This window comes from Apteryx rowi, unplaced genomic scaffold, assembly GCF_003343035.1.
Source record: "Apteryx rowi isolate R43461 unplaced genomic scaffold, aptRow1 scaffold_988, whole genome shotgun sequence".
Classification (NCBI taxonomy): Eukaryota; Metazoa; Chordata; class Aves; order Apterygiformes; family Apterygidae; genus Apteryx; species Apteryx rowi.
In genome coordinates this window covers 46,654-74,393 of record NW_020451302.1, presented here as the reverse complement: position 1 = coordinate 74,393, position 27,740 = coordinate 46,654, and the positions used below count along the sequence as shown (strand labels likewise).

The 27,740-nt window shown below is 61.2% G+C and overlaps 1 protein-coding gene across 1 annotated transcript in view; it reads left to right on the top strand.

Moving 5' to 3' along the window:
- ARHGAP39 (Rho GTPase activating protein 39) overlaps window positions 1-25,891 on the top strand; it is a 75,939-nt gene extending 50,048 nt beyond the window's left edge. The window contains exons 4-11 of the mRNA XM_026055118.1: window positions 5,378-6,785; window positions 17,155-17,716; window positions 21,223-21,315; window positions 23,295-23,368; window positions 24,302-24,501; window positions 24,911-25,002; window positions 25,405-25,574; window positions 25,697-25,891. Coding sequence (XP_025910903.1) covers window positions 5,378-6,785; window positions 17,155-17,716; window positions 21,223-21,315; window positions 23,295-23,368; window positions 24,302-24,501; window positions 24,911-25,002; window positions 25,405-25,574; window positions 25,697-25,891 — 2,794 coding nt within the window. The remainder of the gene's footprint in view (window positions 1-5,377; window positions 6,786-17,154; window positions 17,717-21,222; window positions 21,316-23,294; window positions 23,369-24,301; window positions 24,502-24,910; window positions 25,003-25,404; window positions 25,575-25,696) is intronic.
- The last annotated feature ends 1,849 nt before the right edge of the window (window positions 25,892-27,740 follow it).

Sequence of the window (27,740 nt, the reverse complement as noted above, 5' to 3'; positions counted from 1 at the left end):
AACCTCTCCCAGCGGCTGCGCTGGATACACGTGGGTCTGGCGGATGAAAAGCCCCTGCTAGCCGGAGCGGTGTTTGGGCCACCCTGCTCTGCCTGGCTGGGCAGGGCCGAGAGGGGCAGAAGAACCTCTTGCAGGACCAACGGGCAGTATATCTGCTGGACAAGGTGGAAACAACTGGAGAGCAACAGGGATTGCAAAGAGGAAAATCAGAGCGTGGTTTTCAGCAGTTTGAAGCAAGGAAGTCCAGCCTGGGTGGTGGCCCGGCTGGAGCAGATGGCTGGAGATCTCTGTGGCTCTGCTGCCTCTCGTAGGGACAACAAGCCCAACTGAACCTCCAAAACACGTTGCAGGAGATCTTGCTGTAGCCGTGCTTTACTGGAAGCTGTGGAGAAGGTTTAATTCCTGCTTAATGTGGTAACATGGCATAAGGAAGTCTCATTCTATCTGTGTAATTAGTGTGTAGGATACACCAGACTTCCTCAATATCAAAATAAGAGGCTTCCCTACGGTTCCTTGTATGAGGCAGGACCAAGTGCTTAGCAAAGCATGTGTGTTTGAGCGTTGAAAGGTGCTGCTGGGCAGCAGTGATCACCAGGCACCAGCGTGTGCTGCCTCCGGCTCTCGAGGTCGTCTGCCACCAGTCGCTGGAAGCGTGGGCAATGGTGAGAAGCGTGTGTCAGGCAGAATGCAGATGGGACATTTTACATCAGCACTGAAGCCAAGGTTGGCTGTTTGCCGAATTTAGCCTTTGAGAGCTGTGCCTGTGGTGCTCAGGTCTGGAGATAATACGTGCTGTCAAAAAGTAATAGGAAGACTCTCTTCTGCTGGGCACTTACCTTTCTCATTTTGGGGATTTTGGCATGAGGAGAGGGTGCAATTATATGTAATTGATGAAAGCCATGGGATTCTTCTGCTTTCAGGTCACCAGTATCAAGAAGTACAATACTGAGCTGGCAGCAGCCGAGAGTCTCCTGGTATCGATTGCTTAATGTGAACGGGTGTAGCACATGCTGGTTCTCAGGCCAGTTCCTGTCAGGGTGACATCACTACAGCTGATGCAGGGTGTCCCTATTGGAGAGGCAGCGGGCTGAGACAGCCCTGGCAACTGGTGGGCACCGGGAGGGTAAGCCCATCTGCTCCGGCTCTGCCGTCATGGTAGTGCCATCTCTGGCCCTTTCCAACAGGCGCGTTTTTCCAAAGATGGGCTCCCGGGAGCAAAGCAGTAGGGTTTCTGGGGAAAACAAGGTGCAAACCACATCCTTCATCTGCCTACGGTTTGGGGAGGAACGGGGATGGATGCGTTCTCTGTCCAGTTCCAATGTCAAAACCTGCTGTTGGGAGACTTCTCTTTCCTGGCTCTTGCCCAAGTTCTTGACCTTGTTCCGAAACGTTTTTCTCCTACTCGCCATCTCCAACAGCAGTGCTCCAGGGAAGCAGGGAGGCAGCATCTCAAACGCAGCGGTGCTTGCATCTGAGGCTGTAGCAGGGTAGCTATGTCTAAGGCTGAAGCCCAAAGCTATCCGGAGTCTTGCTCCTCAAAGTACTTGGTACTTTATTTTGTGAGGAGGTGGTAACTTGAGGTAACAAGTTGGTCCAAAACTTGATGCTAATTCTACTGTAGAGAATTTTTCCACTGCAAATGATCCACTAGCTCAAAGCTGCCCTAGCAGAGGGGAACTCGTGCCTGTCTGTGAGGTTTGAAAAGGCCGTAGTTCCCCTCTCCTTGCACTTTCTTGCTGGTCTCGGGACATTTCAGTGGTCCCCTGGAGGAGATTTGATCAGCTCAACCAGAGCCCTGCGAGACAGGCTCAGGCTGTACAGCTCCCTGCAATGCAGTCCCCCAGAGCTCATCTTGTGGGGCCAGGATTCTACCGAGATTATAATTATTTCTGTCCGTGAATTATTAATAAAGAGAAAAAAACTGCTCATTTCATTGCAAATTCCAATTAGAGTTGAAATGCAGAACTGGAGGATGTGCTGCTAGAATGTAAATGACGGGGGATCCAGCTGCACGTCGGCGCAACTTTGCAGGATGGTTCATTATTCGGAGAAAATGTTACCTACCGTGAATATCAAATGGCTTAACAGGAAGACGAGACTTAATGCATAGGTGAAGGAGGTCTCCTAGGTCGGGTTGGAGGCAGCAGACTTTTTATTCCATGGCTTGCGGAGCTCTTGGTCCAGTCAGCATGCACTGCCTGTTGGGTGGTGATTTTGAGATAATTATTTCCATCTCATAATTAAGAAAACAGTCCCTGTTGGCACTTGCTTGCACATGCATGTTGCATGTATAAAACAGTGCTGCAAGAGTCACCCTGCGCTTCGGAAGTGTGAAAAGCTCCTGCAGAAAGGATGAAGATAAATTTCTTCTGGGTCCACTGAGAGTAGGACAAGGATAAATGGGCTTAAATTGCAATAAGGAAGATTTAAACATTAGGAGAGACCTTTCTGACAGTAAGGCTGGCTGAGCCCCAGAAGAGGTTCCTGGAGGAGGAGGTGAAATCCCTAAGCATGATGGGTTTTAAGAACCTTTTTGACAAATGCTCTGCCAGGGAAGGCATACATGGTTGGAACTGGTGCCCTCTTGAAGGCCCTCCCATTGCTGATGTTTTGTGACTTTATACTTTATTATTTGCTCTTGAAAAATATACTCCCACTTTCGTGAGTCTGCCTAATCACAGTTTCCATAGCTGTTATTCTTGCATGCTCTCTCCTTATTTATCCCCACTGAATTTCATAAGTTGGGGGAAATGAGTGACCCGGGGGAAACCCCAAGAGCAGCTGGCCAGCAGCTCCCAGCAGCTCCCTGGGGAAACGGGTGCTCCCACCTCTGTCTAAAGCAGCAGCGCGATGAGTCCAAAGGTCTTCGCCGGTCATCTGGCACCTTGATCGTGGCGATTCGGGGACACGGCGTCAGCTGGTGCCGTGCAAGCTTGTGGTGTGGTCAGCTCGCTGTGGTCGAAGGCTACTGCGCTTTGAACCAAAACCCGTGGAAGTGTCTCAAGAAGTGTTATCCTGAAAAGTGGCAGAAATAGGCAGAAATTGCTTTTTCCCTCTCATAGCTGCTTCTGATTTGAGCCTTTGGGGTTAATCTCATAAACGCCGTGGAAGTCCTTGCAAGCCAGCCGGCAGCAGAGGCAGCGCGAGGGGACAGTGCTGTATTTCAGGCTCGCTGGTTTTGTCCTTGAATGTCAGCGTGCTTGGTACCAGCCCTTACATATTGCCCGTACCACAGGGTGCAGCCTCTTGAAGGGCTTGGAGTAAAAGCGTGGCGAGGTGTTGGATGTGACGCAGAGCCGCTGAGGAGTGCGGCCGTCGACATTGGGAAGAGGGAGCTCCAGCCCTCGATCACCCACCGTGCACATCCGGAGCAAGCGGGCGACTCCGGCCAGCGCAACTCGGAGGCCGCGCTTCTCCGTGGAAGGGAAGGGCTTCGACGGCTCTGAAATGGATGTCTGTGCGTTGAGTTGCGTTTTGGCGGTCCGTAAATAGTGATTGCCCCCCTAAATAAGGCGCCTGGTGCTAAATGTTTGCCCTTTCTCTAATGGGGCAGCAGTGGTGGGCGGCTGCAAAGTGCCTCGGCCATCCGAGGCGAGGAGCCTCCCATCCCCGTGCCGTCGGCTCCCTCTGCAGTGAGGAGAAAGTCTGCTGTTGGGATTCTGCCGTCTGCTTCTTTTCAAATGCTGTTTGGGGCTTTTTTTTAACTTAATCCAGCTGCAGGCTCTGGCACGTGCCATATATCACAGGATCCTTTCCAGGGAAGCGGCAGCCCTGGGAGAGCAGCAAGATCATCCCCTGAGAGCCAGACCTGACCCGAATTTCTCCAGTGTCTTGCCCCGGAGCAGCACTGCTGATGCTCTCCTGGGTGTAGAAACGGAAGTTTTGGGCCCCAGCAGTCCCTGGCTGGGGACTTTACAAACCCCTGAAGTTTAGGGAGGTGTTGTCTTTCCACCTGAAGCTTTTCCATGCTAGATGCCTCCTTCAGACTAAGCTGTTTTCAGAAAGTTTGATCAAAGTTGTTCAGCGGGTAACGAAGAATGAGGCTGGAGTCTTGTTTGCAGGCAGGAGACGTTGGAGGGACTGGCACCCGGAGGCGGGTGCTGCTGCCCCGGCGAGGGGCCGGGAGCTAGGCAGAAAACGGGGTCGCTGCCCGTGGGAGCACCCTCCTTCCGACGCCTGGACGGGAGCACCGTGCGCCCTTCCCCGTGCGGACAGCAAATATCCGTGAACAAAGCTGTTTATTACGACCTTGTTGGGGTGCAAAGGCCGGCACTTGGGAGTAAAGGAGAGCGGAGTGCCCCCGGCTCTGCCCTCTGCGCGGACACGTTTCCGTGCAGCCCTTAACGATATCCTCGCGGAGGTTCGCCGTCCTCCTGCAGGACCTCGTCTCACCCAACGAGCCAGCCGGACGCTGCTTTTTTTAATGAGCAGCAATATTCGCTGTTCTGCGTTTCCTTACGGCTCAGCCGCAGGCCCGGGTTGGAATGCGCAATTAAATCTCCTCGTAAGCTTTTTTTTTTTTTTTTTGGTGAGCTTCACAAATACCTAATTTCTCTAATTTGCAGAAGTGTTGTCCGTTGAGGTAGGTGCGAGTCGGGGAGCAGAGTTGAAGGCCGGGCTCCGATTTGGCATGAGCTGCCGAGGAGCGGTGCTTTCCCCGTGTGCTCGATGCTCCGCAGGGCTGCGAGCGCTCGAAGGAGCCTTCCCGTTCCCTGCCGGCGAGGCTGCGTGCTGCAGCCGGGACCCGGCGTCTCGGGCGGGTATCTCCAAAATAACGTACAGTTGCAAAAGCCAACTGGGGCAGCTCGCTCTGAAAAACCTCCCTGGTGACATGTGCAGCCTCCGTGTCCTTCATGCATAGCCGGAGCACCCGAGGGGATTTTTGAGGGCTGCAGGAGCCCCGGGTCCGTGGGAGCCCCGGGTCCTCAGGGCCACCACCGCTGGGACGGTGGCCGTGTCCCGCTCTCACCAGCGCCGACGTGCTCTACACCTAATAGCTCTGTGTTTTGTACGCGCGGGGTACGTCCGTCCTTGACGTGGGTCAAGCGTTGGGTGTCAGCACCTATGTCGGTGCTCAGCAAGCACACCCAGCCCCGGAGGTCCCCGGCTGGTCCTCTCCGGTGCGGGGAAGCAGAAGGAGCGAGCCTGCAAGGGAGGAAACTCAACGCCGAGGAGGGCAGCTCCGTCGGGAGCCGTCCCGGGGCAGCTGGGTGGAGGTCCACCTTGGGCAGGGGCTCCTGCGGGAAGGCAAGCGTGGGCAGCCGGCGGTGGGGAGGGTGAGAAGGCGTCCCGTCACACCGGCCGACAGGCTGCGGTGGGGGGGGGCACGCAGGATCGGCCTCGCTCCCTGACGGCAGCGTTGTGTTTGTGCCCGCAGGACGTCGTCGCTGCGCTGGAACGCCGGCACCAAGGAGCGCATGCTCATCAAGGTGACCGACCGCGAGCCCAGCTTCCTCATGCACCAGGGCAACGGCTACGCGGCCGAGAGCCAGCCGGGGAGCCGCTCGCGGCGGCCCTCGGGCGGCCAGCAGTCGCCCAACCTGCAGACCTTCGCCGCCGAGGCCGACAACTCCGTCTTCTTCCCCGAGCGCAAGCAGTCGCCCTTCCTGAAGAGAGCGGAGCACGTGGGCAGCTGCTCGCCGCTGCTGGGCCGCGGCGACCCCTTCTGCTCGCCGCTCCAGTCGCAGCACCGCAAGCACTCGAGCGAGTCGCAGCCCTCCTCGCCCCGCTACGCCTACGAGCCGCCCCTCTACGAGGAGCCGCCCATGGAGTACCAGGCCCCCATCTACGACGAGCCCCCCGTGGACATGCAGTACGAAGCCAGCGGCAGCTACAAGGCCGGCTCCCCGCAGAAGTCGCCCATCCGCAAGCCTCACCCCTTCCTGCAGTCGCCCAAGCAAGGCTCCAACTCGCCCTACCAGCAGCTGGTGCTCACCAAGCAGAAGTGTCCCGACAGGTTCATGAGCCTCGAGTACAGCCCGGCCGGCAAGGAGTACGTGCGGCAGCTGGTCTACGTGGAGCAGTCGGGCTCCAGCCCCAAGATGAAGACGGGCCTGCGGCACAAGTACTCGCCCAACCCCATCGGCGGCTCCTACTCGCTGCAGCACAGCCCCTGCCTGGTCCGCGACCAGCGCCTGGACATCAAGTCGGGAGACTACAGCAGCATGGAAGGGCCCGACTTCTGCCACGGCCAGCCGGCCGGCCCGCTCGCCCAAGGCGAGGACTCCATGTCCTGGTGCAGCCAGCAGGACACCATGTCTTCGACGGGCTACTCGCCCAGCACCAGGAAGAGGAAGAGCCGCAAGCCCTCCGTGTCCCACGACCCCAACGCCTCCTCCACGGACGGCTCGGGGGACCGCGAGGCGCTGGGCGAGCAGCTGCCGGGCGAGGAGAGGGCGGCGCCGGGGGGCGCCCGGCCGCAGCTGAACCGCGCGGAGAGCAAAGCGGCGGAGGCGGAGGCGGCGCGCGCCTTCCCCGAGCCCTTCCTGGCGCAGGCCCGCCTGGCCTGGGAAGCCCAGCAGGCTCACTACCACATGAAGCAACGCAGCAGCTGGGACTCCCAGAAGGACGGCTCGGGCTACGAGAGCGACGGCGCCCTCCCCTTGCCCATGCCGGGCCCCGTGGTGCGAGCCTTCAGCGAGGACGAGGCCCTGGCGCAGCAGGACAGCAAGCACTGGAAGAGGAACACCTTCGAGAAGCTGGGCTTCCCCCAGATCCTGCTGGAGAAGAGCGTGTCCGTGCAGACCAACCTGGCCTCCCCCGAGCCCTACCTGCACCCGTCCCAGGTAATGCGCGGCGCCGCGGCGTTGGCTCCGGAGCGTCCCCGGTCTCCCCGGTGGGGGCTTCCCTGCGCGCCCCCCACTGCACACGCTTGTCCTCTCCTCCAGCCGCTTCTCCGCGGCAGGGCAAGCGGACGGGAACAACTCCCGAGCCCCCCGCGCGCACGCGCTCCCCGCCCGGCGCGACCGTCCACGCGCGCATCCCCTGCGGCGCTCGGTGTTCCCGTTTTCTCACATTCCTGGAGAAATCCCATCAGCAGGGGATGGGAACTGCGGCAGGGCAGTTCATTAGTAGGAACAGGGTGGTCCCGCAGCGCTGCTCAGCCGGGGGCAAGCATCCTTGGCAGCAGGAGCAGAGGGAAAGCGGAGAACATCCCTAAGCGATCCAAGGGTTGGCAGAGCGGGATGGCTACTTAGAAATATCGGAGGCCTCCATCGGATTCTCCCCCCTCGAGCTGGCACTTGCCACCAGCTGCTGTGGGACTGGTCTGAAAGGTTCGCGTTCGGGATGATTTCTAGGCCTGTTTCTCGCATTCTCCGGCCCGAGATGGGGAAGTTGTGATCCCGTTCTCATCCTCATGGGAGCTCTGCCGATGGCCCTTCTCCTCCCCATCTGCCCTGAGCAGCAGCTTGCAGCGTTTTAGGAGAAAGTCCTGAAGCCGAGATGCCCCTGTAGCTCTGGGTCAAGGGCATCGTCCTCAAGGGCAGCTCTGGAGGAGGAGGCTGCAGTTGCATCTCTTCCCCATGCTGTGGGAAGGAGGGACCGAAAGGGCTTTTTCAGGAGCTTCACTTTTCCCACGTCGCAGCTGGGAAGCGAAGGTTTGCGGAGCCACCGTGCCGGAGCGCGCACGGCACAACGGCGGCATCCAGGGAGCCCGGGGATAAATGTCCAGGCTGCTCCGTAGCGCTTCCGAGATGGCCTCAAATATCACGAGGCAGATTTGCTCCTGGGCCTCGGAGGTTCCGGAAAAACCAATATCGACAAACCATAATACGCCTAGCATGGGAGATCATGGTTAAAAAATCTGGCAGCTCTGGTGCAAGCCTGCAGGTGTCCTAAAGAGGGGAATAAATCCTCTCCTCTCCCAGACCATCCCTACCCAGGGCTCCCAGCTGCCACGGCACAGCCAGTTTTCCTGCAGCCTCGTAGCTGGATATATAGAGAGGGCATTAAGAACAAAAACGGCCTCATTCTGGTTTCTCAGCCTGCGTGATTTTTCAAAGAGCTCCTCTACCAGAAATGAGGATTTACTCACCAATCTGTTCATAGCCTTAGTGGTTTGAGATATTGGGCCACTTAAAACCCACCGCTCGCCCTTCGATTTAGCAGTTATCGCGTACTTCGGTCACGGAGGCCACGTATGCAGCCGAGTGGACGACATTGCCGCTCCGACTCCGGTCGCCCATGGCTGTGGAGCTCCTGCACTGAACCCGGATAACCCTATATGCTATTGATCCCGGCGTCTCCGCTCCTAGACGATCGAACCCGTGAAAATGCTGAGCGCCGGCGGCTCGCCTCCGTCCAAGCCCTGCGACACGCACGCCGACTTCAGTCGAGTACCCCGATAAAGTTGGTTTTGCATCGTTTGAGCTGCTGTAACTGTCCGTCCGCGTGGTCTCAACCGCTGGAAAATTCAAGTTCAACATGGCTTAGCCCTTTTCCCTGAAAGTTGCCTCAGTTGCGTTCCTGTGTGCGCTGGAGCTGAGCGCGCCCGTGCAGACGCTTATTGCCCACCTCGGTGGGCACAGCGTGACTTTGAGTCTCGGTGAAGATGTTTTATGATGAATTATCCCGCCTGCCCAGAGAACCTCCTCTTCCCTACCCTTCCACGCACCCAGGCAGGGGCACAGAGCTGCTGGGTACGTGGCTGTGGGGAGCAAGTGCTTGATTACGGAGCATCTCTGCAGAGAAAAGGGCAGCTGGTCCCCCTTGGGCACAGCCCGTCGGCTGCGTAAGGCTTCGCTGTTCCGTGCCGGCGCGTTCCCTTCTGCAGAGCACTCGCCTCATTCCTGGCTCTTTCCCTCTCCCTTCAGTATTTCCTCTCCTGCTTTTTCGCTCGGCTTTTTCCTCGCAGCCTCCTTCCTCGCAGCAGACCTGCGCTCGCAGGTGGCATCGATCCTGCACGGTCCCTGGGCAGACCCGAATCTGCCGTAGTTCGATAAATGACCTTCCATTTCCTCCTCCGCTAAACAAAAGTTACAGATGATTCCAGCAAAAAAAAAAAAACGTTGAAATCCTTCACTGACCTGCCAAGCGAGCGGCATCCCAAGACGCGGCCAGGCGATGCTCGCTGGCGTTTCTCCCTCCTCCTCGCCTGCCCCTGCCTGTGGCTCTGGCTTTCCGACCAGTTTCCCAGCTGCCTGTCTCCCCCCCAAGCCCCCGTTCTGCACGCACAGCTCTCCCGACTGAATCAGCACAGGATCAGCACTTTTTTTTTTTTTTTATCATGTTTCTTAAGAGTTCTTGTAATAACCTGCCGGGGCTCAGACTCGTGGACACTTGTATTTCCCAGGGCTGCACCGCCGGAGGGTGAAGTCCCATGTCCTCCTGCTTGGGACCAGCCGAGGTGCCAGCGCTGCCACCTATATTTACTCAGCGTATCGAGGTGGCCTTGGTGCCCCTGGTTCTCCTTCCAGCACCCAAAAAGCTGCCTAATCTTAGCAGGAGAAGCCAAGCTCAGAATGGAAAGGACTCAAGAAAGAGCCACCCATGCAAACGAAGGCTCCTAACGGGCAGAGTGGATGGGCAGGTCACGTGGAGAAACCAGACTGCTCGGGGTGGCTTTGCAAACACCTCCCAGCGCCTGTCCTGAGCCGGCTCTGGCAGGACACCCTTTCCACCGGGAAGGAGGGAGGAGTCGGAGAGACCCCAGTCTGTCCTGGATGCTGGATTAGAGTCGCATCTAAACGGGCTTCTGCTTTCTATAGCCTCTCCAACCTGCTGTGCCCCATTCTGGGCAAGGGGTAGTTGCTGCATGTGCAGATACTACAGCTCCATCCCCCAGACTGGAGGAGCCCCGCGATGGGCTACAGAGAAGGATGAAGCAGGGACAAGAAGCACCAATTAGCCTGACGAGGTTCTCGTCCCATTCCTCGTACGGAGGCGCACGTCATCCCCACCATGCTGCCGATGGTGTCTGAGGAGCTCGCAACCGTCCGCTCCCCTGGGCAGGGGAGAGCTGCCACGGTCCAAGAGCTATCGAGCTGCCGTCTGGCGCTTGCCAAAGGCGATGGGTCAAGAAGCTGCAGCCGCGACCGCAGCGAGCTCTGGGCTTTGGGTGCTGCCAGGCTGAAGCTGGAGGGCCTCAGCTCCCCCCTGTCCCAGCGGAAAGTTGGAAACAGCTAAATCCGAGCTGTGCATTGAGTAAATCACCGGCCACTTGACTTGCCTAAGTAATAAAAATAAACTCGCCGCTAAACACGGGGAAAAAAAACAACCCTCCTCCTCTTTATGAAGCGTGCGTCGAGGCAGCAGATACACCAGGGCGCGGAGGGCTGATTAACCCTGGGACTTGCTGAACATTTCGGCCGGCTGTTGTTTAGCATCCGTAATTATACCTCTGGCCGTTAAGCAGCATCCAGCGCTGGGGTCTGGAAATCCCTATTTGTCCCAGTGGGGAGGTCGCGGTGCTGGGTAGCCGCTCCTAAAATTGCCCAGAAACCTTCCCGCTCTGACAGCCTGTCCCTCAGCCGCACAGGAAGCCTTTGCCAGCGCGAAAATTAGATTGCCCTGCGCCCTTCTGGTTTAGCGCATAGACAGCTGCCTCCTGGCAGAGCTCGGCTGCCCCTCGGCGGCGCGGCCGCGGCCGGGCGGCTGGCGTGGGAAACGGCACGGCCTGTCCTCGCCATTCGGGTCCTCAGCGGGCGCTAACCGAGCCCCGAGCCCGGAAGTCGCGGGTCGTCGCACTGCAGGGCGATGCAGAAATCGGCACGGCCGCGGATGAGCCCGGCAAGCTCCAAAAAGCCACTTCCTTGGATGCAGATACATGTCCACGAAGAAGCGACTCACTGGTTCCAGGTGTGCCCTTAATCTCCCTGTGCCTTGAAGCAGCCCTGAAACACAAGGTTGTAAACGCGCTGAAGGATGCGCGGAAACCTGCAGGGGTGGACTTGTCCGCGGGACCGCGGCCCCACCACGCGCGAGAGCGGCGCGGGAGGAGCAGGGCATGGAGCTACGCCAGGCTCCAGGGAGATGCTGCAACAGGGCGGGCTGGGAATGCTAAATTAACCCGGCACGAGCAAGGGCAGAAGCATCGCAAAAGGCAGCCGAGAGGAACCTCTCCGCAAGCGCAGCTCGAGCCAAACCAGTAAGCGAGGCTTTTGGATGCCTGCGGTATTGATTTAAGAATGCTATGAGAGGAGAAAAGGTATAATGGCTTTTTAAAAATGGATGATGCAGTGCACAGGGACGGTTATCCTGAGGAGAGCAATCAGACCTGGAAAGCTGCTTAGAAAACGGAGCCTGTTATCAGAAAGGAGGGCAGAGACCACAGAGGTGGCTTTGAAATAGCGAATAATCTGGAAAATGTTTTCTGCCTGTGGGGGATTTAGTGAAACTGGAAGGGCATCGTATGCAGAGGCAGCAGAAGAAACACCTTTTCTCATTGAGTGTCCCCAAGCGCTCAGTGCTGCAGAAGATGGTTTAAAGCAAAAACTGAGCAAGCTCCAAATCCACTTTGGCTGCTCCTGGGGGCCATATCTGCAGTCAAACTCACTGATGTCGAGAGCCCTAATGGTCATCCCAGGTTTCCTGCACCGTCCTCTGAGGCGGCTGGGCCAGCTGCCGCTGGAGATGGGTGCTTGGTGTTCACCTGGCCTTCTCCAGGGACCTTCTTCTTTGGTATACGGAGGAGTCTTTGCAGCTGCAGCTGATGCTAGCTGGGTCCTCTTCCCCTTCCCGCACTGGGCAGCCAGCTCTAGGCAGAGACCGCAGGAGGATGAGGGTGGACAGCAGAGAGCAAGGTCGGAGGGAGAAGGCCGAGGTTGGAGCAAGACGATGCTTCTTGTCTTGGAGAACTCCAGTCTTGGTGCTACAAGGAGGCTGGGGCACATCCCTCTTCTCCGTCTGCGGCCATTGCTCCCCTCTTCATCTCCCCCAAATTTTTCCCTCGTTTTACATTTTCCAAGGACCAGATTCGCAGGCCTGGTAACTCGGGAGTCCCCCTCATGCGTTGGAACGTATTTATTTTATACAGTATGTGTTTTATTACAGACTCACCCAGAGCCTACACAAGTGCCCTGGCTGGGCTCAGAGCTAACACGCAGCTGCTAGAGATGTCGGCGGCCAGGGATTTGTCCATGTTTGGAAGCGGCTTAATCTCATCTTTTATTTTTTATGTTTATCGTGCCGAAAACTTGTTGCGTGGCTTTAATTTGCTTTCCCACCCACCTCGATCAGCTGGGGAAACGTAACTATTGGTTCAAACACAAGCCTGCCTTTTGGGCTGTTTGCAGAGAGCAGCAAACCTCCAGCCAGCCCTAGATACGTGTTTTGTACCGAGGGAAGAAGAGATGGTCACTGTCCTGCCTGCGATAGCAAGATACAGCAGAAATAAAGAAGAAAAGGGGAGCAAAACAGTCCGCCCGGCGCCTGTCGTCTCCCCCCACGGCTCGAGGACCATTTAGCCAGTGCCGCGCTCGCACCTGGCTTGCAAACACTGGCTTTTGGGGGACGGGTTTGAACATTTCCCTGTTCCTGACCCGAAACGAGTGCCCTCCTTCGGGCTCGGCGGCGGACAGCAAGGCCGCGCTGGGAGGTCGTGGCAAACTGGCGTTAACGCTTGATTATTTCTCTCCGCGTTTTAGCTCCAGGCTCTCGCTCTCCCCAAGTTCATTTAGGACTTTGTTAATTAGGGCTGAAGCTAATTGTGTATTGGCACTAACAGCAAAGGACCGATCATGTTTTCCTGCTTATGCAGCTCCCTGGAAAAATTCCTCCTCTTCACAGGTAGCGGCAGACGGAGGCAGCTCGCTGAAGGCAGCGTGCGGGGAAATGCAGCCACGCAGGCGCGGGAGAGGCCACGCTGCCCCAACCCGCCTCGCCGGCAGGGCTCACTCCTGCCTCGCCGTCACCGCTGCCTTCCCCGTGGATGCGCCCATTCACTTCGGCGTCCCAGAGTAACTGAGGCTGGAGGGGCTCTCCGGAAATCTCTGCTCCAGCCCCCCTGCTTAAAGCAAGGCGTTAGATCAGGTTGCTCAGGGCCAAGATCAGTTGAGTTTGAATATCCCCAAGGATGGAGATCCTGCAACCTCCCTGGGCCCCTCTTCCAGGGCTTGACCACCCTCAGGGTGAAAAGCATTTTCCTGGCATCTAGTGGGAGTTTTTCATGCCAGAATTTGTCCCCGTTGCCTCTCGTCCTGTCCCTGTGCACCTCCGAGAAGAGTCTGGCCCAGCGCGCCGTCTGCACTCATGATCCGCGCAGGCTTGTGCTCCGGTCCTGGGGCACAATGTGCCTTTAGATGCTTTTGCAGGGACCTTCTGTTTGTTGCTGGCAACCAGGCTGGGGCTTGCTGCAGCGGTAGTCTTGGCTGGGTGAAACCTTGGTGCCCCGGACCGAAAGCTTGGCCACAACCTGGCGTTTCCCGCTGACATGCTGCTCAGCTGCCAAGATCGTAGTTCAGCGACCAGCTTTTGGACGAGCCCCAGCAGCGGGGTCCCCTGTCGATGGCTGCAGAGAGATAAGGGGACATCGGAGCAGCAGAAATCTCAAGTGCTGCATCTCCTCCCAAACATCTGAAAGTCCCAAGTCCCTTCAACTGGGAAAGTGTTTCCACATCCATGAACCAAGAGGGCTGGAGGAAGCAGAAGGGCCTTCAGGTGACGTGGCCTCCAGAGAAACTGTGGGGCTGGATCTACCTCTTGTGTCTCCATGCCCAGATGCCATGACACTCCTGGCCCGGAGGTCCGCAGAGGGGGCTGCCTGCCCACGTGCAGTGTCAGAGGAGAGAGGAAACCTTGACAAAGGGAGGGGACACTTCCGAGGAGACGGTGGCCTTCTCCAGTCCTGGGCATGCTTGTTCCTCTCAGCCCTGGGTCCTGCTGACCTGCTGTAGCACTAACAGCTCGTTTTAAGGGCCGATGTATGTGGGGAGACAAGAAACACAGACTTGTTCGAACAAGCAGTGGCTCAGTTGTCTCCTAACCACCCTGGCATGAGGGACAGAGCTTTGGGAGTCTTTCTTGGCCCATCCTGGACCTGCCCAGACCTCACATGCTTCTGGGTCATCCCAGCTCTTTCTCTTTCCATCTTGCTTCTGCTTCCCTCTGCTTTTCTTCTCTCCTCCTTGAGTAAAGCCCAACCATAAGGCCTTGGTACCCCTGAACTCACCTCGTGCCTGACTCCCTGCTCCCAGCTCAGAAACAGCAGAGCAACATTGCCTTTCTTCATCTCACACCTAAGCAGTCCTGACATCTAGCAGAGCTATTAAACAGCAGAAGACAGGCACCGGGGTCTCCGAAACCAGGAGCAGCAGCTAGTGCTGGGCCTCTTGCTGTAGTTGCATCATGCTCGCATGCCACGAAGCTCAGGAGACACGTATCGCTGCACAGCTCCAGCTAGAGAACCTTCTTCTGGAAACATCTCGTTGCTTGTGGAGCTCATGCATCTCAAGAGCGTTCAGGTGTAGATCAGGTGTTGGAGATGCAGGTTCAGTTTCTTTCCCAGTATCACCTGCAGTTGCTCTGCAACTGTCGGGCCACCCCTCTGCTCTGGTCCTCTGCAGAAGTCCCTCCTGGCTCTGTGCGTGTTGAGCGCCTCTGGTGGGGGGTTAGTTGAGAGGAGGATCGTAGGTGTCCAACTTACCGTAGCTGTCCCACATCTCAAGAGCGGGTTTGAGCACCCATGGAAGCATGCCAAGGTTTTCCCGTCTAGACCTGGCTGTCCTCCTGCCAGAGCTGAGGGGCTCAGACGCCAAATGCATTAATCAGAGAAGCTATTATTTCTTGGATGGGAAAGTAACAGTCATTTGTGATAGCTGCTTCGAGTCCCGACATGAAGCCTCGACTTGACAGCCCGTCCCATCAGGAAAGCCGCTTCTCCCGAGACTCGCCAAATGCAGCTTGACGCGGCCGCGCATCCTGGCGGGCCTCTGCAAGGCCGACAGCGCATGGGAGTTTGCGTGAGTCGGTGGCCGTGATTGCTCCTGCACGCCAGCTCCACATCTGGGAAGCAGCGGGAAGCCTGCCCACGGCTCGGTCGGCGCATCGCCGATGAATGTCCGTCGCCAAGAGCGGAGCGGTGCCTGGATGGATCTACAGGCTCAGAAGTAGATGGGTCGTTAACCTGGCACGTTAACGGTGCCAAGGGTCTGAGCCAGGCCAGTACGTGCAGTCGGCTGAGCCAGCGCCACTTGGGCTCTGGGGACACTGGATATTTCTTTCCCGGTGAGAAGAGAAACACTTAGTGTTCAAAATTAAAGGGAAGAGGTGGCTGTGCTGCACCTCCCTGTTGCTCTGACAGGTTAGTAGCAGAGCAGAGAGAAGGGACCCAGGAGTCTGGCGCCCACAGCGCTTTCCCTCTGAGCCCCGGGTGCCTGAGGCCGATCCTCATCTCCCTGCGCGACCCGAAGGCTCCCCTGCGCTTGGGGCAGGCGAGCCCTGCCGTGCCCACGAGTCCCGCCAGGCTCTGCAGTCATCCACGAGCCGATATCCCCTTTTTCTCTGCATTTCTCGATTCTCTCCAGCACGGCTCTGCCTGCAAGGACTTGTCCTGTCCCGTCAGCTCCGTCAGGCCTGCCGAGATGGGATACGAATGCGCTCGGCACCCTTGAAGCTTCCTTCCATGCTCAGCCGCTGAACCTCCTGCTTGCTAAAGCCTGGCGATCCCGCGGACGGGCGCTGGGAAGATGAGCGTCGGCTAATAGATACGGTGCTGGGTGGCGAGAGAGTCCCAGTGCTGGGCCCCAGGGAGCTGCTGCCATCCCCACGGTCCCCTCTGCGCCCCAGCGACGCTGACCCCACAGCACCCGGGGGCAGTCAACCCAAGTGCCATATCTATGTCCTTGGTCACCTTTCTCCATGCCGGCCATCGGCTATTTGAGGATCTCTCCGCCTCCTGGGAACCCCAAACCCTGTTAGAGCCTGCATCAAATTTTGGGGTTCCATCGTCTTCAGTGTTACCCTTGCATCACGCTTCCTAGATTGCAGCTAATGTCCAAAATGCGCTGATGTGGCCCTGCTTTTTAAACTGGCCCAATTATTGCAAAAAAAAAACAGGAAAAAAAAACCTGATTTGCCTCTCCATACCCAGACTGCCGCTGCTGGCGGGTTGTTACCGCCACTGCTCTGGGGGTTCCTGGGGCGTCCAGCTGTAGCACGCAGAGTTCGTGCTGGTTGACCTACCGTGGTCGGCTGACCTACAGCCGTCTCGCTGTCTCAGCTGTAGTCCGATGCGTCTATAGGCCATCCTGGCTCCAGCAGCAGAAGATGCTCTCTGATGTCTGCAGGGATGTGGGGTGCCGGAGCCAGCACCCCCGGCTCTGCACAGGTCCATCCTGGCTGGGTGTTGTGCAGGAGGGGCTCAACCCTGGGCAGTTCGTGTCCCTCTGCACAGGGGCTGTAAAGAAGCAAAGCACTTTCTGCTTGCATTTTGCTGGGTGAATAAGTGCCTGTGTGTCCAGCCTGTTCCTGGTGGACGTGGCCACCCCGGGCCAGCGTGGTAGCCGGCTTCCAAAGGTGGGAGAGGGCTCGGACTCATTGGTGCTCAGTCCGAGTCGTGCAGGCCACAAGCCTCTTCCTCCTGGGCACGTGGACGCTGGAAGACCATGCTCGGATGTGGCTTCATGGAGAAAGGGTTATCTAGGGGGTCTGGTACAGGTAAGTGTCTCCCCTCGCAGCTGAGCACCTGAGGCAGATAGCCCAACGCAGCCGCAAACGGTGCCCTGCGACACGTGTCCCAGCGACCTGGGGAGCCAAAGGTGGCTTCATGCAACTTCCCCTTCGTTTGCTGCCCGCATGGAGGAAGACTCTGTGTCACTGCAGCTATTAATAGTTACTAGCTTCTTTTGTCCGTGATTACAAAGCGTGAACGACCAGGGTGCTGGGCGTGAGTGGAGTCTGACACTTTGGCTTCTGGGTGGTTTCACTCATTCCCCCCCCCCCAATCCACTTCCTCCCGGTGCTAATTGGTGCCGTGCGCCTCCTCGGCTGGTGGCGTGGGGCTGCTGGAGCGCTCCGCTCGCGACCTGTGGCTCTCCATGGCAGCGTTGCTTGCTGTGACGTGATTTACGAGCGGCTCTCGAGAGAGAGGATGCAGTTCTTGGTGCGAGCGTTGGGTGACCTTTCCACGCGGTGACAATTGATTCGTTCGCGGTATGCAAGGATTCTGGCTGGACTGTGCCGTTAGTAACCCTGACTTGTCTGGCTGTTGTTTCTTAGTCGGAGGATCTCGGTGCCTGCGCCCAGTTCGAGAGCAGCAGACAGAACAGGAACATGATGCCTAGCGCCAGCTGTGTCTTCCCCACCTTCAACCTGCGCAAGCCCTCTTCGGAGACGGACATTGAGAACTGGGCTTCCAAGCACTTCAACAAGCACACCCAAGGGCTCTTCCGGCGGAAGGTGTCCATCGCCAACATGCTGGCCTGGAGCAGCGAGTCCATCAAGAAACCCATGATCATGACCAACGACCGCAACGTCAAGAAGGAGGCGTGCGAGATATTTAAACTGATTCAGATGTACATGGGGGACCGGCGGGCCAAGACGGACCAACTCAACGTGGCCTTGGAGATCGCCACCAAAGGCTGGAGCATGCAGGGCCTGCGAGATGAGCTCTACATCCAGCTGTGCCGGCAGACCACCGAGAACTTCCGTTACGAGAGCCTGGCCCGGGGCTGGGAGCTCATGGCCATTTGTCTGGCCTTTTTCCCACCCACTCCCAAATTCCATTCCTATCTAGAAGGATATATTTACAGGCACATGGATCCGGTGAATGACACAAAAGGTAAGAGAGAAACCACTGCCAATGGCTTTTGCCCCTGCTGATGTTGCAACCCTTTTTTTTTTCCCCCTTCCCTTTGCATTCGTGTGCATCGTGTCCTTGCTGAGACATGGGCAAAAGCCTTGTAAAGAACCTGCCCAGCGGCTTAGTGAACGTGATCCTGGCTTTAGCACTGGCCTTTCCTCTCTGGCGCACAGAAATCCAGCATGACACCCGGCATAAAATGAGCTTTGACACCCTTGCAGTAGGCCCGGCGGCAGCGCAGCGGCATACGCGAGCGAGAGCACCGCTGAGCTCAGCCTGGCATTTCCGTGGCGCCGCCGTGCTCCTGGGCCCGCATCCCTCCTAGGGAGGCTTGCGAGTGAGCAGAGCTCTGCATTTCACTCACCTCCGGTGGTATCCATCGCCTGCGTGTTTGCTGGGTGGTTCGGGCTCTGCTCTCACCCGCGGGTGCCAGCTTGGAGGAGCCTGTTTGGGGTAGTCGGGCTTCCCTTGCTAGCACACCACGGTTCCCGGGAGGGATGCGGAATATCACTAAATGGACGCGCGGGGGACCAGGTTCAGAGAGTTGAAGCGATCCAGGTGTCCCTCGGTGGCAGGCGGTTGAGTCTTCCCTCGAGCACCAACAGCTTTCAGGGTCGCTGGCTTGTCGAGCAGCCGGGCGTCAGAGAAACTACAAATCAGGCTCCGTTTGATCCCAAATTGGTAAAAACCCATAGGGCCGGTTTTAAGAGTCCCTTTCCAGGATTGAGCCGCCCTGCGGCACTCGGCTGTCGGTACTCCGTCTCTGCGACACACGGCTGTTGCCGAACGCCGTAAGCACCGCGCTGGACTCTCCCGGAGCAGCGCAGCGGTAAACCTGACGCCGCTCAGGCTGGAGCGTGTTTGCAGTGACTCCGCAGGGAGCGTTGAGTCGGTGGCAGTAGGAGAAGACGGGGTCGGGAAAACTTAGTGCAACGGTTGCAGCGGGTTGGCGCGAGCTTACGGTGTCGGGGAAGCCCAGCAGACTGGCTTGCACTGGGATCGGAGGCAGTGCCGGAGGTGAGGAAGAACGCAGGGCGCCTGGGGGGAGCTGGACCCACCTCTGGATAGGCAGAGAGCTTAGGAGAGCCCTGGCCTTCAAGTGGGGACGAGGAGGCGCCACGGGGCCGCTCCGTCCAGGAGCAGACGCAGCCAGCGGTGACACCCCCGTGCTTTCATTGAGGGGCAAAGGGACCGAGGAAGAGACGACGGGCAGGAGGTGGCCTGGTGCGTCAGCGGGAGCAGGGGTCTTTGAGCACCCCCTCGCCCCGTTGGGCTTCAGTTCTGACCGCTGCCTCGGTCCGCCTCCGCGGCGGGGACGGTCTCCTCTGCGGGTTTCGGCCGGCTCCCGAGGAGATGCCACGCGCCCGGCTTCCCCGCGCGCGGCGCAGCGGTCCGAGTCCGCGGGCTGCGCGCGTGAGTTACGGCTCCGACAGATCTGTCGCATCTCCCCTCGTCTCACTCCCACTGCTTGCGAGTATTTAAAAATAGAGGCGGCGGCGGCGGCGGCGGCGGCTCGCTTTGCCTGCGGGAGAGCTGGTGGGTCTGCGGCGCGTGGTGCGTGGGGCAGCGCGTTGCGGATGCCAAGGGGGCGCGTTCGGCCAGGAGGTAACGCTGGGCGATCCTGACGGCGAGGGTGGTTCCCCACTGAGCTGAATTTGAGTTTCTTCCCCCCAAAAAAGGGCCCAGTAAAGGCGATGGGGACAGAGTCTCAGCAAGTGAGGCAGAAGACGAGATAAGACAGTCAGAGAGGTTCCTTCTGCCCAAAACCTTGCTACTGGAGTCTCTCCCGTGGGGTGACGGTTTCACAGTTAGGGTTGTCCCCACTGCCGCAGCCTGGCAGCCCCTGGGGAGGACACGGCCAGACCTGCAGGTCCCACACTGCACGAGCTGGTGGCATCTGCGGGAAGATGCTCTGGAGAGAGGAGGAGGCTGCAGAGGACGTGAATTCTTGAAAGAGCTTTTTCTCCTCTTTGGGGCCATCTGCTCTGCCTAGATGCTGCTCTGAGCTAGGGCAGAGAGGTGAGAGTACAGGGCACGGCTGCAGTGTCCTGTCTCTCCATGGGTGGTGGATGACCCAGAGGAGGATGAGGCTCCTCGATCTTGGGGCTCGAGGGGTTTGCAGGTGCAAGTGCCCTCATCCAGGCAACCTTTGGTGGTGTCTCCATCCTTGGAGATACTCAAAAGCCGTCTGGACCCGGTCCTGGGCAACCTGCTCTAGGTGACCCCGTTTGAGCAGAGGGTTGGACTTGATGCTCTCCAGAGGTGCCTCCCAACCTCAACGGTGCTGTGAATCCGAGAGATGGAGCCTGAATGGTACTGGGGCATGTCCAGGTGCCCTCCAGCTACCTGGGGCCAGGCAGGAATGTCCGGTGAGCGCCGGCATCGCGCGGAGCAGCAGGCTCCGGCGGGACAGAGCGGGTGGATTTGCCCAGCCCGTGGGCAAACCCAAACGGGGAGGGCGCCGGGTGGCCCGTGCGGCCGCACTGGGGCGGGCTGGCTCACGGTGGGAGGGGGCCCGCAGCCCCGGCTCGCCGCGGCGGGGACAAAGCCCTTCCCTTGTCTTCCCGGCGCCGCTGGAGCCGGCTCCCGCGGCAGGAGGCCGGGCAGGACACAGAGGGACGCTTGTTCCCGGGCAGCTCCCACGGCGCCTGGCGTCGCGTCCCCGGGACCCGGCGCGCCGAGGGGCAGGGTAGGTACCGACGGCGGGCGCCGGGGCTGCGGCTGTCACCCCCCGTCCTGGTCCCCAAGCTGCAAATAATTGGGAAATAAAACAGCCGGGGCCGGGGCGGCTCTGCCAGGGGCTTCTCCGGGGCCGCTCGGCTCGGTCTGGCACTGCACTCGGGGCTTCGCTGGGCTCCGCGGCCGTCAGCAGCCCGCGGCGGGGGCGAGCAGGGGGGGGAAAATTGGTTGGAAAAGCAGAAGTTGGCACGGGGGGGGGGGGTGTGCGCTGTCGTCTTCGCTGGCCAAACCCGCGTGTTCGGTCCTGGCGGAAGTTTCCGCAGCGGAAAAAAAAGAAAAGAAACAGGTAAAACGATGCTTCCCGCAGAGCGGACGGTGCCGGGTGCTCGTCCGGCCGGCAGCCGAAAGCAAAACCGGCGGCGTTTCGGCAGGACCAGGGAAAACGTCGGGCGGCAGCAGCGACCGCCTGCACACGGGAACGCTGCCTCGGGGCCGGGGAGGTGACGCCGGGCGGGGAGACGTCCGGATGCATCCCGGCGAGCCCCGGGCTAGGATGCTCCCGCCAAGGCGAAACCATCGGAGGAACCTCAGCCGCCGCCGCCGCCGTCGGCGCTGGATTTGGGGGCACCTCGCCTCCGTCCGTCCCCCCCACCGCCCGGCGCTCGCTCTGCCGCCCTCGCCGCCTCCACGGTTCCTCCGACGGTTTCGCGTTGGCGGCAGCCGCGTTCGGCCTTCGGCTGCCGCCCGCCTCAGCCGTTTTCTCTTTTGTTCCATCCTGTTGTCTTCCTCGCTTTTCTGTTTCCCAGTGACACAGCACATTAAAGAGGTCCTGGAAAGGAACAGTAAGAAGAAGTCCAAATTGCGAAAGAAACCCAAGCCCTATATCGAAGAGCATGATGGTAGGGGCCGTGCCACCGCTCGCTTGGTGCCTCCCTCTCGTAGCCCTAGTCGCAAACCCGCTTCTTCTCGGCCTTTCATCCCTCCCTACCCCCAGCTCCACTTCAGCTCTGTTCGCTCCCCGAACGCTTCCAGGGGCTTCGCTTCGCCGGGGGCGGGGGGAGCGGACGAGGGCGGACGGGGCGGACGGGGGCAGACCGGGGAAACCCGGCCCCGGAAAGCCCGGCTGATCGGCTGGCAGGGGAAGGACACCCCCCCCACCCCCCGGGGTGAAGGTTTCCCGCGGGAAAACGGCTGGCGCGTTTTTGCCACGCGGAAATGTTTCCGGGGGGGGGTGTCTTCGTTTTGCACCTGCTTGAGAAAGACGCATTGGACGCGCTGATTAGCGAGAAGGGGGGGAAGGCAGGAATTTAATTAACCGGAGCCACTTAGAGGAACGGAAGCCGCTTAGGATTTTCCTCGGCCCGTGCTGGTGGATTAAGCCGGTCGGGGCCCAGGTGTCCCCGGCGCTGTGCCCATGACCCTCCGGTCAGATACCCCTTTCCCTTGACAGCCTCCGCTTTGGGGGCTTTTACTCCCCCAAAAGCTGGAAATCCCTAGACCAGAGTCCGTCTCCAAGGAGGAACCTGCTGGAGGTGGGAAGAGGGACCGGAAGGGCGCTGGGAAGTGCAGAGCACGGAGCCCATAAAGGCAGAGGGTCCCAGGTGAAACCACTCGACCATCCTGGGTTTGCCCGGGCCAGGCTGCAAAGCGACGCCGTGGAGCTGCTGGCCGCGCTCTTCCTCCCGGCCTCGCTCTTCCTCCCGGCCTCGCTCTTCCTCCCGGCTCCACGCTCACGCGCGCTTGCAGAGCAGGAGGGCGATTGCGTTTTGAAGCAATCGTCGGCCCTGGAGCCGGGCTCGCCGTCAGCGCTGGGGCGAGAGGACGGCCGCGGACGGCGAGGGGAGGGCGGCACTGGCGGCGTGTCCGACGCCCGGCCGGCGCTTGGCACGCGAGACGGGGAGGCTCCGGCAGCGCTCTTCCCGGCGTGCGAAATCAGGAGACCGGGTTCAGGATCGCACGGCCTGGAGACCGTCCTCAGCCGGACAGCGCCGGGGTCCTGGCATGACTCCCGGAGCCCCGATCCACCATTTCATCCATCCAAGCATCCGGAGCTCACATCCCTGGCTGGTTAAACCGACGGCGCCGGCTCGCGCCGGGATCGGCAGCGCTTCGTTTGCGGAGAGCCAACTGTGCGAGCCACCCGAGTTACCGCTTGGTCTCCGTTAATAGTCCATTAGCGCTTAACGAAGCGTGGCTCGGGCACGACCCCCTTTCCCGTCCCGAGGCGGGCTGGATGCGAAGGTTTTGGCGTTGAAACGAAGCCACGGCGATTTCCCGGCACGGCTCCGCAACCTGCGCGAGGAGAGAAGGTCCCAGCCTGGATGAAAGCTTTGCATGCCCAAAAACCGGTCCTGCTGCCGGCGCTGCCATCGGCGGCTGGGCGAGAGTGAAACCCCGGCTGGGCTTTACCCCGGCTTTGGCACGCCGGGTGCCGTCCGGCTAAACGGAGCCGCTTTTCCCGGAGGACCCAGTGCCGGGAATCCGCCTTTGGACAAGCTTAAAGGTCTCATTGCAGGCAGCCGGCCAGGCTCGCGCCGGCACCCTTCGCCACAGCCGACGGATGCCTTTTTTTTTACCTTTTTTTTTTTTTTTTAGGCTCCGGCAGGAATTTAATGGGCGGCCGGGAATGCCGGCACCTCCTGGGAGGTGCTAAAAGCCCGGCGGGGGCCTGCTGGGACCCGCCATCCCCGGGCTCCATCGGCCGCCGCGTGCCGCCCGCGCCTACGTGCGGGCGCGTTTAGTCGCGTGGAGGAGGAGGAGGAGGAGGAGGAGGCAGCGGGCAGGACGCGGCGCGGGGGGTCCCGGGCCGCAGCCGGCTCCGTGCCGCCCCGTCCCCTCGGCCCGGCGCTGACGCTCTGCTCTCTCTTCTCTCCCGCAGGGGTGGCAATAAGCACTTACGCCAAGTACTGTTACAACAAGCTCCAGAAAGCGGCCTTGACGGGAGCCAAGAAGGTATCGTCCGGCCCCTCGTCGCTCCTTCCCGCTGCCTCGCGGCGGCCCCGTGCTCCGCCGGAGCAGCTTCCCATCCCTCCCCGCGGATGCCCGCGCCGGGCGGCGGTGCCGGCAGCAGCCCAGGCTGCCAGGGACACTGCTAACTCGTTATTTAATGAAACACCAGTGGGCAGCGCCGGCCGCGCTCTGCTGCCCGCCGGCACGGTGCCGGCACGGCGCCTGCTGCGTTTCTCCTGCTCCCCGGCTCGGATAAGGCGCCCGCCAGCTTCCTTATTTATCGTGCTCTAAAAAGGATGGAGAGGGGCGAGGAAGCCGCGAGGGCATCCGCGGGCTGCTGCCGGGCCGATCCCGGCGTCCTTCCGCTCCCCGGCACTCGGGTTTCCACCCAACAGCCGCCGCGTCTGGGAGACGCCTCGGCCTGGCACCCGGAAAGTTGCTATTCCCAGCGGCTCCCTCTGCCCTAGACGTGCCGTGCACCCCTGGGAGAGGCAGCGGGGGCCCGGCTCGCCCGTGCACACGTGCCGCAGCCCGCGTTTGGGCTCCTGGTCGCTTGTGCCGTCGCTGCCGACGGTGATTCCCGGGAAGCGCGTCTCGGCGCGGCGTGCTCGTTGCGCCGGCGCGGGCCGCTGCGCCCGTCCTCCTCCGCGCGCGCGTCTGCAGCGTGCGGCTCCCGCGCGCCGGGAAGGGCAGCAGTGCCCTCCTGTGACCAGAGCACCGCCGCGGCCCGAAAGGGAGCCCCGGCGTTTGCGGCACCGCCACGCGCGCGGGGCCCTCGCTGGCCCCCGGTGAGCCGGCGTCGATGGGGCGCGCGGCAGCCGCCGGACGGAGCAGCCCGGTCGCCCCGCGGCGCCGTCGCTCTCGGCCCCCCCGTCGCCTTCCCCGCGGCGCCGGGCTCCCGCGCCGCGGCCGCACTGCCCCTCCCGTCTCCCGCAGGGCCTGAAGAAGCCGAACATCGAGGAGATCCGGCACGCCAAGAACGCCGTGTTCAACCCCTCCATGTTCGGCAGCTCCCTGCAGGACATCATCAACATGCAGAAGGAGCGGTACCCGGACCGGCAGCTGCCCTGGGTGCAGACCCGCCTGTCCGAGGAGGTGCTGGCGCTCAACGGCGACCAGACTGAGGGCATCTTCAGGTAGGGCCACGGCCACGGCCGGAGCGTCCTCCTGGGACGCACGGGCTCCCCGGGAGGGCACCACCGGCTGCCTGGTGGCGCGGGAAAACCTGGGGCCACGGGGCGCCCGGGATCTGCAAGCGCTTCCTTTGGTGCAGGGCATCATTCCCGGACAGACATCTGCGGGCGGGCGACGGTGACCACGCTGCCCTGTCCCCTCTCGGGGCCGAGAGCAGCCCCCAAGCCTTCTCCTGGCCCCATTCCCCAGGTTTCTCCCTGGTGGAGTTGGCTCATGTCGCCGCAGCGAGCCCTTTCCCGCGGCGCCCATGGTGGTCCCTCACCCTGGCGGTGGGGACGGCGGGGCTCGTCCCCGCGCCAAGGGGACCCCAGCCCGCGGCGTCCATGCCTCTGACGTGTCTCTCCTGCGCAGGGTCCCCGGGGACATCGACGAAGTCAACGCCCTCAAGCTGCAGGTGGATCAGTGGAAGATCCCCACGGGCTTGGAGGACCCTCACGTTCCCGGTGAGGAGCCGGCACGGGCCGGGATGGCCGGTGGGGTCTGTCCGCCGTGGGGCAGGACGGAGGGAGGAGGCAGAGAGCGGGATGGAGCTCAGTCACCGTTGGTGCCTCTGGGATGTCCCAAGGTGACAGCTGTATCTCTGATAGCCTTCCATGGACCTCTCTTCCGTGAGCGTTGCCCCGTGTCCCCACACATCTTTTGGTGTCCCCACGTCCAGCAGGTGCCAGGGTCCCCTCCCCGCCGTGCCGAGCGCCACGTCCTGCCCGTGTCCCGCCTGCAGGTTTCCTCTGCTGCCCCGGGGCCTCACAGGAGGTGCTGGCCATGGCCTGGCCCGGGGGGACGTGGTGCCGCGGGGCCGGCTGTTGCCGCGCCGCGCGGCTCACGGCCCCGCTCTGCCTCCGCAGCCTCCCTGCTGAAGCTGTGGTACCGGGAGCTGGAGGAGCCGCTGATCCCGCACGACTTTTACGAGCAGTGCATCACCCACTACGAGAACCCCGAGGCGGCCATCGCCGTCGTCCACTCTCTGCCCAGGATCAACAAAATGGTGCTGTGCTACCTCATCCGCTTCCTACAGGTGAGGGCCGGGACGCCCCCGGGGGCATCCGTCGCAGCCCATCCATCTGTCCCTGTCCCCGTCCCCACGGGGGCCTGGGGCCGCTGCCCCCGTCCCCGTCACCGCCGCCCTCCTCTCCCCAGGTGTTCGTGCAGCCGGCCAACGTGGCCGTCACCAAGATGGACGTCAATAACCTGGCCATGGTGATGGCCCCCAACTGCCTGCGCTGCCAGTCGGACGACCCGCGCATCATCTTCGAGAACACCCGCAAGGAGATGTCCTTCATCCGGGTGCTCATCCAGCACCTTGACACCAGCTTCATGGAGGGCGTCCTATAGCAGCGCGCAGGGGACGAAGACGCACCTGAACCCCCACCTCCGCCACCCCACCACCACCTCACCTCCCGCCCGAGCCGGCCGAGCGCCGCCGGCCGGACCCCGCAGTCCTCTCCGGGCCCTGGGGCCGGCTCGCTGCCTGCCTCCCTGCCGGCCGGAGCGGCAGGCCGGCTCGGGGTGGAGGGGGGGGCGCGGGGAGCCTCCGGACCGCGCGCCCCAGCAGCACTCGGCCTCTCTGGACGGCGCCTCGGCCGCACGGCAGGGAGGGCGGATCAGCCCGTCCCTTTCCCGGCTCCGGTTTGAGGATTCCCAAGCGCCGGGCTCTTTCCGGCGGGCCCAAGGGCTCCCACTGGCCCCAGGACCAATTCGAGCAAAGCCGGAGAAGCGGCACGAAGCGCCGGGAACCGCGGTCGCCCTCCGTGCGAGGGCCGGGGCCGGCGCGTCCGGGCTCCGCTGCGGGGCCCCCAACCAGCCAGCGCCGGAGAGCTGCCGGCGCCGCGGTCGGCTCCCGCGGCCGAGAAGAGCAACTCAGGCGCCCTCAGCGGTGAGGGCTCACGGAGGGGTCCTGGCGCCCCTCTGGCACCCGGTGCTGGGCCAACCCCGGCCCCGCGCAGCATTGTCCTCTCCCAGCCAGGCCACAGCTCTCTCCACGCAGAGATGACATTTCCATCACCGCCTGGGCCCTGGCAGCGCCGCCGGGCCGCACCGGACCCGTCTCATCAGCGCTGTCTGGTCCTGCCGGACCCATCTTGGCACCCGTCATCTCCGCCGGGACCTGCCAGACCCGTCGCGGCAGCTGTCATCTCCACTTGGCCCTGCCGGACCTTCTTGGTGCCCGTTATCTCCACCTGGCTCTGCTGGACCTGTCTCGGCACCCGTCGTCTCCACCTGACCCTGCCAGATCCGTCACGGCGCCTGTCGTCTCCACATGGCCCTGCCAGACCAATCTTGGAGCCCGTCATCTCCGCCTGGCCTTGCTGGACCTGTCTTGGTGCCCATCATCTCCACCTGGCCCTGCCAGACCCATCTTGGAGCCCGTCATCTCCACCTGGCCTTGCTGGACCTGTCACAGTGCCTGTCATCTCCGCCTAGCCCCGCTGGACCTATCATGGTGCCCATCGTGTTCACCTGGCCCTACTGGACCCGTCACGGAGCCTGTCATCTCCTCCTGGCCCTGCTAGACCCATCACAGCGCCCGTCATCTCCGCTTGGCCCTGCTGGACCCATCTTGGCGCTCGTCATCGCTGCTTGGCCCTGCTGGACCCATGTTGGTGCCCATCATCTCCACTTGGCCCTGCTGAACCCATCTTGGCGCTCGTCATCTCTGCTTGGCCCTGCTGGACCCATGTTGGTGCCCATCATCTCCACCTGGCCCTGCTGGACCCATCTTGGCGCTCGTCATCTCTGCTTGGCCCTGCTGGACCCATGTTGGTGCCCATCATCTCCACCTGGCCCTGCTGGACCCATGTTGGTGCCCATCATCTCCGCTTGGCCCTGCTGGACGGATCTTGGCACCCATCGGCTCATCCTGGCCCTGCCGGACCTATCTCGGTGCCCGTCATCTCCTCCTGGCCCCGCCAGCCCCATCTCAGCACCCGTCATCTCCGCCGGCCCCGTCTCAGCGCCCACCATCGCCGCCGGACCCGAAGGATCGGTCTCGCCCCGGAAAGCCCCCCCCCCCCCAAGCCCTCGGCCGGGCCGCGGTGGGGGACACCCGGGGTGGGGGGAGGACGGTTGAAGCCCGCACGCCGCCGGCCTCCGCGTCTCCCGCGAGCAAGTGCCTTCGGCTCCGTCCCTACCGAGCGGGACGGCGAGGGGACGCCCGGACGGCGACGGGGACGGGGCGGACGCC